Source organism: Lacerta agilis, chromosome 2 (assembly GCF_009819535.1).
Source record: "Lacerta agilis isolate rLacAgi1 chromosome 2, rLacAgi1.pri, whole genome shotgun sequence".
NCBI classification, from domain to species: Eukaryota; Metazoa; Chordata; class Lepidosauria; order Squamata; family Lacertidae; genus Lacerta; species Lacerta agilis.
In genome coordinates this window covers 119,407,021-119,420,015 of record NC_046313.1, presented here as the reverse complement: position 1 = coordinate 119,420,015, position 12,995 = coordinate 119,407,021, and the positions used below count along the sequence as shown (strand labels likewise).

General features: G+C 51.1%; 1 protein-coding gene across 1 annotated transcript in view; it reads left to right on the top strand.

Annotated features, from left to right (window-relative positions):
- Nucleotides 1-12,995, top strand: part of COL11A2 (collagen type XI alpha 2 chain) — a 105,757-nt gene that overhangs the window by 48,946 nt on the left and 43,816 nt on the right. The window contains exons 16-25 of the mRNA XM_033141780.1: nt 246-299; nt 1,112-1,165; nt 1,386-1,439; nt 2,801-2,854; nt 5,820-5,864; nt 6,520-6,573; nt 6,675-6,719; nt 8,310-8,363; nt 9,997-10,041; nt 11,776-11,829. Of these exons, the coding sequence (XP_032997671.1) occupies nt 246-299; nt 1,112-1,165; nt 1,386-1,439; nt 2,801-2,854; nt 5,820-5,864; nt 6,520-6,573; nt 6,675-6,719; nt 8,310-8,363; nt 9,997-10,041; nt 11,776-11,829 (513 nt within the window). The remainder of the gene's footprint in view (nt 1-245; nt 300-1,111; nt 1,166-1,385; nt 1,440-2,800; nt 2,855-5,819; nt 5,865-6,519; nt 6,574-6,674; nt 6,720-8,309; nt 8,364-9,996; nt 10,042-11,775; nt 11,830-12,995) is intronic.

Genomic DNA, 12,995 nt, shown 5'->3' with positions numbered 1-12,995 from the left:
AGGGACAGCCTCAGATATACACATTTGGCTGCTGCCCCCCCAAGCCTCTCAAATTCCTGCCACCCCCCAAAAAAATCTAGTGGCTGCTACAAACCTCAAATGCAACAGAGGCTGGGGGGCAGGACACCTACCCAATTCCCCACCCCTCTTTCATGAAGTCCGAAGGTTTCCTCTCTCCTCCCCCCCCCAAATGTTCGGGGGACAAGATGGGGCACCCTAATACGACTCTCTCTTTCTCCACTTAGGGTCCTCGGGGTCCGCAGGGGCTGACCGGACCCCCAGGGAAGCCCGGCCGCCGAGTAAGTTTCTGTTCCTGGTGTTTATTTTTAATTTTTAAAAAAAACCGATGGAGGCAAGTTGCCGTCTTTAGCCTCGCCTGCGACCCCCGCGTTGTGGTGGGTTGGGCTAGATGAGCCTCGGGGTCCCGTTCCCGCTCGGCGATCCCACGGTCCCGGGAGCCCTGGAAGGTCACGGAATAAAAGTCAGTAACAGCAAATAAGTCGATAAAAGTCGATAAATAACAGCAGTGATTTGCTTGAAAGTTAGGTGGGATGAGCGTTTGAGGGGGTGACGTTTCGGAGGATTTTGGGGGGGCGGGTTAAAAGGAAGGACTTGGAGTGAAAACTGTGGAACTCTCTGCCACAAGACAGCCACCAACATGGATATTTTTAAAAGAGGATTAGGCAAATTAATGAAGGACCAAGCCGGCCTGGCTGGGCTCTGCCATCGCAGTCGGAGGCAGTCGAATGCCTCTGAATGCCAGTTTCTGGGAAAACCGCAGGAGGGAAGAGGGCTCCTGGTTTCGAATCCTGCTTGCCGGTTTCGCACAGGAAATCTGGTCGGCCGCTGTGAGAACAGGATTCTCGACTAATAATAATAATACTACCTTTATTGTGAATGTACAACCTGTGCACAATGAAATTAGCCGAGCCCTCGGCCTTCTCGTGTTCTGATGGAGCCTCCAGCACCAGAGGAAGTCTACCTGGATTCTTTGGGTTCTTTGGCTGCTGTGAGGCCAGGGTGCCGGGCTCCGTGGGCCGCTTTGTAAGGGGGGCCTGTGAGGTTCATCTCCCTCCGTCAACCTGCCCCTCTCCCTCTCTCCATCCCACAGGGTCGTGCAGGAGCGGACGGCGCCCGGGGGATGCCTGGGGAAACGGGCACCAAGGTAAGGCGACCCCTCTGGGCGTTGCAGGGGGTTGGTCTAGATGACCGTGAGGGGTCCCTTCCGACCCAACAGTTCTTCCATTCTGCACAAAGGGCCTTTGGGAAGTTGTACGGAATGTGGTTTCATGAGGACTAGCGCCCTCCCCTCGGGATTTGCCATCCCGACATTGGGAGACAGGGGGTCACCCTGCCAGGAACCTTTCTCTTCTCTCTCTTCTCAGGGCGACCGCGGGTTTGATGGGCTTCCAGGCCTTCCGGGGGAGAAAGGACACCGGGTAAGTGAAATGGGGGGGGGCCTGTGAGTCGTGGGTTGGCAGACATCCCCCCCCCCAGAATTGCTCACCTCTGTCCAAAGCGCTGCGGGAGGGTGGGCTCGATGACCGCTGGGGGTCCCTTGCAACACCACCATGCTGCGATTCTAACTCTCGGAATACCCCTTTTTGCATCTGCATTGGCTTTGCTCCAAGGGAGTCCTGTGGAACTCCCTGCCACTGGAGATTCAGCAAGAGCCCTCCGTGCCAACTCTTAAACTCCTGCTAAAAACTTTTCGATTCCGCCAGTTCTGTGCAGGCATTTGATAATACACAGAATCCTCCTTCCAGAGGGGGTAATTTTAAGGCTGGTGTTAGACAGTTTTATGTTTTCATTGCCGTAAACTGCCTTGATTTTTTAAAAATAAAAACACTACATAAGCTAATTCATTTTTTGAATAATATTTTCTAGTGTAACACGTCGGTGTGTGTTATATTTCGCTAACAGGTGCCTTTTTTTTAAAAAAAAAAACATTCTTATACCCTCTGGTATGTGCGTTTTTGCATATATCATCTGGGTAGAGAGTCGCATCGAGGATTTCGGGAAAGTGCAAATTTCGAAGGAGTAATTCCGTTTTGGTTTGGGCGTCGTTCCGAGGAGTGCAAATTAGGCAGCTTCCCATTAAATTGTAAACAAAATCAAATTTCTTCCCGCATGCCTAGGGACATTAATTTAAATTACCGGTAATTCAACTTGTTTTTGAAAAAATAAAAATAAAACAAACAATTAACTTTTGGTTCCCAGCTTATTATTCATTGGATTATTATTATTTTTTTTTAAAAAAATAATGGCTACTATACACAATGGCTATGTTTTCCTTCCAAATGCCTCTGGATATCATGGCTGGGAATCGCAGGTGGGGAGATTTGCTGCATCCCATAATAGGCACCTGGTTGACCACTGTGAGGACAAGATCCTAGACTAGATGCACCCTCCCTGCTTGGGCGTGATCCTGCTGCCACAGGGCTAATAATAATAATAATAATAATAATAATAATAATAATAATAATAATAATAAATTATTTAGGCTTTCCTTGGTACTTTCTGACCGCTCCCTGGCAGGCAGAAGTTCAACAGGTGAATCCTCCCACCCTCTCACTGAATGCACCTGTTGAACCTCTGCATCTCACCCCTCTGGAGGCCCAGATGGAGCGCAAAGGAGCTCCGGTTTCCTTGCCCCATTGGAAAACTACGGTTCCCAGAGTCCCTTGGGTGAAGGAGGCGGGGCCAGCTTAAATCGGGGGCTCCGTGCAGGGGGCCTGCTCTTCTGTGTCTCTTCTGATCAGGATCTCTCTCTCTCTCTCCCTCTCTCACCCCACACTAGGGTGACTCCGGATCTCAGGGTGTTCCTGGTCCCCCCGGGGAAGATGGCGAGAGGGTGAGTACCGGCCGCGGGTGGGAAGAGAGGGGGATTTGGGGTGCAGGGGGTACGCAGCGGGGTTTGACAGAGGTCCATCCGTCAAGGGGGCGTAGAAAAAAGCAGAAACGTTTGAGGGGGCAGAGTGAGACCCCTGTTTGGGACTTCTCGTCTTGGAGGAAAAGCCTCCATTCATTCTCTCCAGGATGAATGGCTCCTCTTCATCCTGGAGAGAAGTGACTAGTGGGGTGCCACAGGGTTCTGTCTTGGGCCCAGTCTTATTCAACATCTTCATCAATGACTTGGATGATGGGCTTGAGGGCATCCTGATCAAGTTTGCAGGTGACACCAAATTGGGAGGGGTGGCTAATACCCCAGAGGACAGGATCACACTTCAAAATGACCTTAACAGATTAGACAACTGGGCCAAAGCAAACAAGATGAATTTTAACAGGGAGAAATGTCAAGTACTACACTTGGGCAAAAAAAATGAAAGGCACCAATACAGGATGGGTGACACCTGGCTTGAGAGCAGTACATGTGAAAAGGATCTAGGAGTCTTGGTAGACCACAAACTTGACATGAGTCAACAGTGTGATGCAGCAGCTAAAAAAGCCAATGCAATTCTGGGCTGCATTAATAGGAGTATAGCGTCTAGATCAAGGGAAGTAATAGTACCACTGTATTCTGCTCTGGTCAGACCTCACCTGGAATACTGTGTCCAGTTCTGGGCACCACAGTTCAAGAAGGATACTGACAAGCTGGAACGTGTCCAGAGGAGGGCAACCAAAATGGTCCAAGGCCTGGAAACGATGCCTTATGAGGAACGGCTTAGGGAGCTGGGTATGTTTAGCCTGGAGAAGAGAAGGTTAAGGGGTGATATGATAGCCATGTTCAAATATATCAAAGGATGTCATATGGAGGAGGGAGAAAGGTTGTTTTCTGCTGCTCCAGAGAAGCGGACACGGGGCAAGGGATTCAAACTACAAGAAAGAAGATTCCACCTAAACATTAGGAAGAACTTCCTGACAGTGAGAGCTGTTTGGCAGTGGAATTTTCTGCCAAGGTGTGTGGTGGAGTCTCCTTCTTTGGAGGTCTTGAAGCGGAGGCTTGACAGCCATCTGTCAGGAATGCTTTGATGGTGTTTCCTGCTTGGCAGGGGGTTGGACTGGATGGCCCTTGGGGTCTCTTCCAACTCTAGGATTCTATGATTCTAAGCCCGGAAGAGGAGGAGGCATGGTAGAAATTTGTGAAATTATGCGTGGAAAGGAGGAATTTCTTTTCCCTCTCTCCTAACACTCGAACCGGCGGACATCCAGGGAAGCAGAAGGTTCAGGGCGGATTTTAAAATTCACGCAGTTCATCGCTAACCTATGGAACTCCCTGCCCCATGATGGCCGCCAAGTTGGATGGCTTTACAAGGGGATTAGAGAAATTCCCGGAGGGGGAAAGGGCTGTTCATGGCTGGAGGAAGCGAGGCTTCTGAATCTCAGCTGCTGGGAACCACAGGAGGGGAGAGGGCTCTTGGGTTCGAATCCTGATTGCCGGTTTCCCACATGGATCTGGTCAGTTTCTGTTAGGAGAAGATGCTGAGTTAGACAGGCCCCTTTGGGCCAGATCCAGCATCCGGATCTTTTTTATAATGTACAGGTGAAACTCAAAAAATTAGAATATCGTTTAAAAGTCCATTTATGTAAGCAATTGTTTTCATCAGCTACTGGAGTTTAATATATGAGATGGACTCATGACATGCAAAGCAAGATATGCCCAGCCTTTGTTTGTTATAATTGTGATGATTACGGCATGCAGCTGATGAAAACCCCAAAGTTGAAATTGTTAATTTGGGGTTTTCATCAGCTGTACGCCATAATCATCACAATTATAACAAGCAAAGGCTTGACATATCTCTCTTTGCATGTCATGAGTCTATCTCATATATTAGTTTCAGCTTTTAATTTGAATTCCTGAAAGAAATGAACCTTTCCACGATATTCTAATTTTTCTAATTTCACCTGTATATAAAACAGGGAGAGCACTTATAATGCCAGGCAAAGAACAACAGGTGAGAAAGAAAACCAGAATGAGTCCACTTGTACCTGGGTTAAAATGACAAAGTCCAAGTAAATACAAACCTAGACAGCATCATAAAAAGCAGAGACATCACCTTGCCGACAAAGGTCCGTATAGTTAAAGCTATGGTTTTCCCAGTAGTAATGTACGGAAGTGAGAGCTGGACCATCAAGAAGGCTGATCGCCGAAGAATTGATGCTTTTGAATTCTGGTGCTGGAGGAGACTCTTGAGAGTCCCATGGACTGCAAGAAGATCAAACCTATCCATCCTTAAAGAAATCAGCCCTGAGTGCTCACTGGAAGGACAGATCCTGAAGTTGAGGCTCCAGTACTTTGGCCACCTCATGAGAAGAGAAGACTCCCTGGAAAAGACCCTGATGTTGGGAAAGATGGAGGGCACAAGGAGAAGGGGACAACAGAGGATGAGATGGTTGGACAGTGTTCTCGAAGCTACTAACATGAGTTTGGCCAAACTGCGAGAGGCAGTGAAGGATAGGCGTGCCTGGCGTGCTCTGGTCCATGGGGTCACGAAGAGTCGGACACGACTGAACGACTGAACAACAACAACAACATTCTCAGATTGTCAAGGATACACTCTTTCTATGTTCCAAGATGATCTGAAGAATTGTGCATGCACACGAAAGCTCATACTAAGAACAAACTTAGTTGGTCTCTAAGGTGCTTTCTTTTTCAACCTTGAGGACTAGCAACCTGCCCATTCAAAAAACAGTTGAGTTGAGATTCTCTGACGCAAGCACTGGCAGGGGGCTTGAGAGCCTTCGCACATACACAGGGGTGCTTTTTTTGGGGGGAGGCAGCATTCCCTGAGATGAATTCTGCGCATGCACACAGACGCTGTTGTTCCCTGAAATGATCCTTTGTGACTCTCTCTCCTTCCCCCCCCCCCCCGGTGCAGGGAGACGACGGAGAGGTCGGCCAACGCGGGCTTCCTGGAGAACCGGTGCGTACGCTCCCGTTTTCGCGAAGGGATCTTGGGGTCTGGCCAAGTCCGGGGCCCCTATTGCCGCATCCTAACGGCGGGGGTCTCGTCCTCCCAAGCGACGGACGAGGGTGATGAGGGGGCAGGGAAGGTGGGGACCTCTCTCGCCCCTAAGGTGGTGGGCCCTCACCTCTGAAGTGGCACAGTCCTCCCGGCAGCCGGATCGTAGCCACACCGGCTGCCTGCCAACGAGGCCGTAAGCCCCTCCCACTTCCCCGGAAGCCCCACCCACCCTTAAAATAAATAAATATAATTTCAAGCATTGTCAGATTTCTGGACGTTACATCAAGGTGGTCCGTAGCGACTGTGTTTTGACGCCGTGCAGTGGACTGTATTATGATGATGATTATTAAAATATGATGATGATGATGATGATTGTTGCAATTTCTGAATCCAATTTCTGAATTTCTGCACCCGGCTCGTCTGACTGCGTTGTCCCAGTCACTCTGGGCGGCTTCCAACAGACATAAAAACACAATTAAACGCTGAGCATTAAAAACATGGGCCAGCCGTGTGATGCAGCAGGATTCCTGCCTTGCAGAGGGTTGGGCTAGATGACTCTAGGGGTCCCTTCTACGACCCAGCCCCCTGACCTTTTCTCTCTCCTTTTCTTCAGGGACCCCGAGGTCTTCTTGGCCCCAAAGGACCCCCAGGAATCCCGGGCCCTCCGGTAAGTGCTGGGGAGGGGGTTTCCCCGCCCCACTGAGCTGCACCCCCAGCCCGCCCCCCACCGCTAACCGCCTCTTGCGTCTCTGCCTGTTTTCCCGACAGGGTGTGCGTGGCATGGATGGACCCCACGGGCCCAAGGGGAACCTGGTGAGTAGCCCCCGGGGTGCCTCGCGGTGGGTGCCAGGTGGGCTGCTGTCCCAAACTTCCCCCGGGAATCCGGGGCTCAAAACGCCGCTCAGCCGAGGAGCTTCGCCGGGTGATCTCAGGCCGCTCACGGCCTCTCATCCCAAGGTTGTTGTGAGGACAAGATGGGGAGCGGGTGATCCCACGAGATCCCCTTTCCCCATTCCCCCCCACTGGACCACTTTGATCGACTACAAGGTGCCACTTTCCACATTTGTGAAGAATTCAATATTTGGCTGTGTTGGCACCTACACTTTGGAACTCCCTGCCTCTTGATCCCTAGAGGCTGTCCGCTAAAAACATCCCTGTTCCGATAGATGCTAAAAAACAAAAAAAGTGGATGTGAATTTTACTCTGCTTTAGTATTTTAACTTTCTGTATGTTGTAAAACAGGGTTGTAGATTTCTCTTGATTGTATAGTTTTCCCTTATTGAAATCTGCTTTGAGGAATTTGGGGTTGTTGTTTTTTTTAATACAGTCAATTGGTCTATAAATTTTGGGAAATAAATAGAGCATTAAACAGGGGTCAGCAAACTTTTTCAGCCGTGGGCCGGTCCACCGTCCCGCAGACCTTGTGGGGGGGCGGACTATATTTTTTGGGGGGGAAATATGAACAAATTCCTTTGCCCCACAAATAACCCAGAGATGCATTTTAAATAAAAGAACGCATTCTACTCATGTCAAAACACGCTGATTCCCGGACCGTCCGTAGGCCAGATTTAGAAGGCGATTGGGCCAGATCCGGACCCCGGGCCTTAGTTTGCCTACCCATAGCATTAAAAATACACAGGGTATGCTTCCATGGAGGAAAGTGGCTGGGGATGTCAGCAGGGCCGTCTCATCCATAGGGGCTAGTGGCGCACCACGCCAGGGCGCCGGCCCCCCCAGGGGCGCCCCCGCGAGCCCGCTGGCATACCGGGCGCCCCCTCCCCAACCCGCCCCCGCCCCCACGGGCGGGATGTCAGCCGGGCGCTCGCGCTGGTCCCGGGTTTTGGCTGCGAGCCAGCCGCCCTCGCCTCCCGTCCCGGGAGTACTGGAAGGGTGCGCAGAGCCCCGCGCCGCTCCAGCACCACGCCCCTCATCCCCCGCTCGCCCACCCCCACTCCCGAGGGGCGGCAAGCGCGGGAGGGAGGCGGCGGAGAGGCGGCACATGGGGGGCGCCGGAGGGATCGCCACGCCACGGCGGCCGATCTCCCTAAGACGGCCCTGGATGTGGGTGTCACAAATGAGTAAATTTCTCTCTCGGCCCTTTTGAAGCTGTTCCGCAGGGAAGACGGAGATGCTGTGATTTCTGCATTGCAGCGGGTCAGACTACATGACCTCCGGGGGTCCCTTGCCTTATCCTTTTCCATTTTTTATGCTTAAAACCGGAAGGGATTCCTCTCCCCCCATTGCTGCTTCAAAGCCTCTTTTGACCACCCCTGCTCCCCCCATTGACTCTCCTGTATTTTAAGGGGGCTCCATGAGGGTCCCCGTGCCTGCCCCCCCCACCCCATGATGTTCCCCAGTTTCGGACTGCTACAATCTGACCCTGGATCTCTTGCTTTCGACCAGGGACCTCAAGGGGAGCCCGGACCCCCTGGCCAGCAGGGGACACCAGGGACGCAGGTGAGTGAACACGTCGGAGGACCCCCGCTGGATCCGTCCCCAACATCCTCCTTCCCGCTTTTAGCTGCTTATGCAGCAGCTTAAAAAAGCCAATGCAATTCTGGGCTGCATCAATAGGAGTATAGCATCTAGATCAAGGGAAGTAATAGTACCACTATATTCTGCTCTGGTCAGACCTCACCTGGAATACTGTGTCCAGTTCTGGGCACCACAGTTCAAGAAGGATACTGACAAGCTGGAACGTGCCCAGAGGAGGGCAACAAAAATGGTCCAAGGCCTGGAAACGATGCCTTATGAGGAACGGCTTAGGGAGCTGGGTATGTTTAGCCTGGAGAAGAGAAGGTTAAGGGGTGATATGATAGCCATGTTCAAATATATCAAAGGATGTCATATAGAGGAGGGTGAAAGGTTGTTTTCTGCTGCTCCAGAGAAGCGGATACGGGGCAATGGATTCAAACTACAAGAAAGAAGATTCCACCTAAACATTAGGAAGAACTTCCTGACAGTGAGAGCTGTTCGACAGTGGAATTTGCTGCCAAGGAGTGTGGTGGAGTCTCCTTCTTTGGAGGTCTTTAAGCGGAGGCTTGACAGCCATCTGTCAGGAATGCTTGGATGGTGTTTCCTGCTTGGTAGGGGGTTGGACTGGATGGCCCTTGGGGTCTCTTCCAACTCTACGATTCTATGATCCCCTCCAGGAAGCTCACCCCCACGGCATGAGGTCCGCAGGCCGGCTGGCATGGGGAGATAGACTGCCCCTGAATGGGGAGGTTCCGTACGGCAGCCATTGGGGACTGGCTCACAGGCCCATTCCCTCTCCAGATGCATCACTTTGAGGAGAAGCTCCAGTCGCCTTTCCTCAACCTGGTGCCCTCCAGACGTTTCAGGCTACGATTCCCATCATCCCCAGAGGGTGTAGGGAATGGTGGGAATTGGCAGTCCAGGGCCGCAGGTTGGGAGAAGCCAACGCCAAACGCTGCCAGATAGATTCCTGCGTTGCAGGGGGTTGGGCTAGATGACCTTGGGGTCCCTTCCAGTGTGTTTGGGTCAGCCTTTTGGCTAAGATCTGCTCTTGTCTGTTTAATGTGTCCTCCGCTAAACGGATTTTTGGAACTGGGAGATGGCAGAGGGACTGGCTCCATCCACTCCCCATCTGTGGAGTGTCTTGTGGGTTCAAAAAGTGGACGGAAGCAACATTTGCAAGCTTATCTCTTTATTCAAGAACCGGACAACTTCCGAGAAGTGCTCCTTCGAAGCTGCAGCTTGCCCGCTTATCTGAGAACGGACTGATTCTCTTTGCTTCAGATGAAAAGGGGAGACAAAAATGCGTCAAATTAGGAGAATTTGCTCAGGAAATAGAAATTATTCCCGGGTTTGGTGTGGGGCTCCGGAAACGTCTCTAGAGGAGGCCTGTGAGAGCAGATTGAGACCCCTGGGGCCCGATCCCGCAGGCTCTCCTGACCTTCTGGTCCCAGAGGAACGGCGCCAAGCGAGGAAGGGTTCGAGGGGCCGCCGGAGAGAACTGGGAGGGTGGACGTTTTTGTCCTCGGGTGGGGGGGCTCAGGAGGGCGTCTCCAGGAAGTGGGCTGGGAGGACCCCCTTCACCCAACGTTCTCCTCTTTCTCCTTCTTCTCAGGGATTGCCGGGACCTCAAGGTGCAATGGGACCTCATGGGGAGAAGGTGAGCTGGGAGGGACCCCTGCTTGCTGACCAAGAGGGGCAGCCACGCCAAACCCCAAAGCAGGGAGGGGGCGACTGGGTTAGGTTGGGTAGGGTTGGGTTTTAGGGTTGAGTTGAGTTGGGTTTTAGGGTTGGGTTGGGTTTTAGGGTTGGGTTGGGTTTTAGGGTTGGGTTGGGTTTTAGGGTTGGGTTGGGTTTTAGGGTTGGGTTGGGTTTAAGGGTTGAGTTAGGTTGGGTTGGGTTTTAGGGTTGGGTTGGGTTTAAGCGTTGAGTTAGGTTGGGTTTAAGGGTTGGGTTGGGTTTAAGGGTTGAATTAGGTTGGGTTTAAGGGTTGGGTTGGGTTTAAGGGTTGAGTTGGGTTGGGTTTAAGGGTTGGGTTGGGGTTAAGGGTTGAGTTGGGTTGGGTTTAAGGGTTGGGTTGGGTTTAAGCGTTGAATTAGGTTGGGTTTAAGGGTTGGGTTGGGTTTAAGGGTTGAATTAGGTTGGGTTTAAGGGTTGGGTTGGGTTTAAGGGTTGAGTTGGGTTGGGTTTAAGGGTTGGGTTGGGGTTAAGGGTTGAGTTGGGTTGGGTTTAAGGGTTGGGTTGGGTTTAAGCGTTGAATTAGGTTGGGTTTAAGGGTTGGGTTGGGTTTAAGGGTTGAGTTGGGTTGGGTTTAAGGGATGGGTTGGGTTTAAGGGTTGAGTTAGGTTGGGTTTAAGGGTTGGGTTGGGTTTAAGGGTTGAGTTGGGTTGGGTTTAAGGGATGGGTTGGGTTTAAGGGTTGAGTTAGGTTGGGTTTAAGGGTTGGGTTGGGTTTAAGGGTTGAGTTGGGTTGGGTTTAAGGGATGGGTTGGGTTTAAGGGTTGAGTTAGGTTGGGTTTAAGGGTTGGGTTGGGTTTAAGCGTTGAGTTAGGTTGGGTTTAAGGGTTGGGTTGGGTTTAAGGGTTGAGTTAGGTTGGGTTTAAGGGTTGGGTTGGGTTTAAGGGTTGAGTTGGGTTGGGTTTAAGGGATGGGTTGGGTTTAAGGGTTGAGTTAGGTTGGGTTTAAGGGTTGGGTTGGGTTTAAGGGTTGGGTTGGGTTGGGTTGGGTTTAAGGGTTGGGTTGGGTTTAAGGGTTGAGTTAGGTTGGGTTTAAGGGTTGGGTTGGGTTTAAGGGTTGAGTTGGGTTGGGTTTAAGGGATGGGTTGGGTTTAAGGGTTGAGTTAGGTTGGGTTTAAGGGTTGGGTTGGGTTTAAGGGTTGAGTTAGGTTGGGTTTAAGGGTTGGGTTGGGTTTAAGGGTTGAGTTGGGTTGGGTTTAAGGGATGGGTTGGGTTTAAGGGTTGAGTTAGGTTGGGTTTAAGGGTTGGGTTGGGTTTAAGGGTTGAGTTGGGTTGGGTTTAAGGGTTGGGTTGGGGTTAAGGGTTGAGTTAGGTTGGGTTTAAGGGTTGAGTTAGGTTGGGTTTAAGGGTTGGGTTGGGTTTAAGGGTTGAGTTGGGTTGGGTTTTAGGGTTGGGTTGGGTTTAAGGGTTGAGTTAGGTTGGGTTTAAGGGTTGAGTTAGGTTGGGTTTAAGGGTTGGGTTGGGTTTAAGGGTTGAGTTGGGTTGGGTTTTAGGGTTGGGTTGGGTTTAAGGGTTGGGTTGGGTTTAAGGGTTGAGTTGGGTTGGGTTGGGTTTAAGGGTTGGGTTGGTTGGAATGGGCTTTAGGATTGAGTTTTAGGGTTGGTTTGGTTTTTAGGGTTGGGGTGACCATCCTTGGGCTAATGGGATTTTCTCCTTCAGGGCCCCACAGGGAAGCCTGGTCTTCCAGGGATGCCTGGTTCCGATGGCCCGCCTGTAAGTACCTGCCCCTCACCACGGCCTCAGGCCTCCCTTGGCTCAGTGCCCCCCCAACAAGGACGGGAGCCATGTTTTACAGGAAGTAGCTGGTGGCCGTGTCCTCAAGCCTCCTTGGAGTCCCCACTGAAGAGAGAACGCTGAGAAGCCACTGTTTCTGTCAAGGGGAGGAAAATATGAACATGATTATGGTGGGGTTTTCCTAGTCACCATGCTGGATGCCAATCCCCATGCCAGCACCTTCACCCAGCCCTGGTCATGACCCAGGAACGAAAGCGGGTTGGGGGCCTTGCGAAAAAGAGCAGGCGTCTGTAGGGCCCCTGAGATCCCCCAAAAGGGTGGCCCTTCTGTCCCGGTCATGTCGGCACCACAAAGTGTCACAGATCCGCCTCCCACAGGGTAAACTGTGAAATGTTGGCATGAAGGCCCCTTTCGGGGCCCACAGGAGGCAGTTTCGAGCAGGAAGTATGCTCTTTGCATTCCCTGGTAGCCATGTTAAACAGGAAGGCAGCCATATTAGACAGGAAGTGAGTTGATGTGGCTTTTGGGATTTCCTACAACGATTTCCTACAATGAATCTCCAACAACGGCAGCCATGTTAAACAGGAAGTGAGTTGATGTGGCGGCCATATTAGACAGGAAGTGAGTTGATGTGGCAGCCTTGTTAAACAGGAAGTGAGTTGATGCGGCAACCATATTAGACAGGAAGTGAGTTGATGTGGCTGTTAGGATTTCCTACAACGATTTCCTACAATGAATCTCCAACAACGGCAGCCATGTTAAACAGGAAGTGAGTTGATGTGGCGGCCATATTAGACAGGAAGTGAGTTGATGTGGCAGCCTTGTTAAACAGGAAGTGAGTTGATGCGGCAACCATATTAGACAGGAAGTGAGTTGATGTGGCTGTTAGGATTTCCTACAACGATTTCCTACAATGAATCTCCAACAACGGCAGCCATGTTAAACAGGAAGTGAGTTGATGTGGTGGCCACATTAGACAGCAAGTGAGTTGATGTGGCAGCCATATTAGACAGGAAGTGAGTTGATGTGGCGGCCATATTAGACATGAAGTGAGTTGATGTGGCAACCATATTAGACATGAAGTGAACTACGGTCAGTAATAATAACAACAACAACAACAACAACAACAACAACAACAACAACAA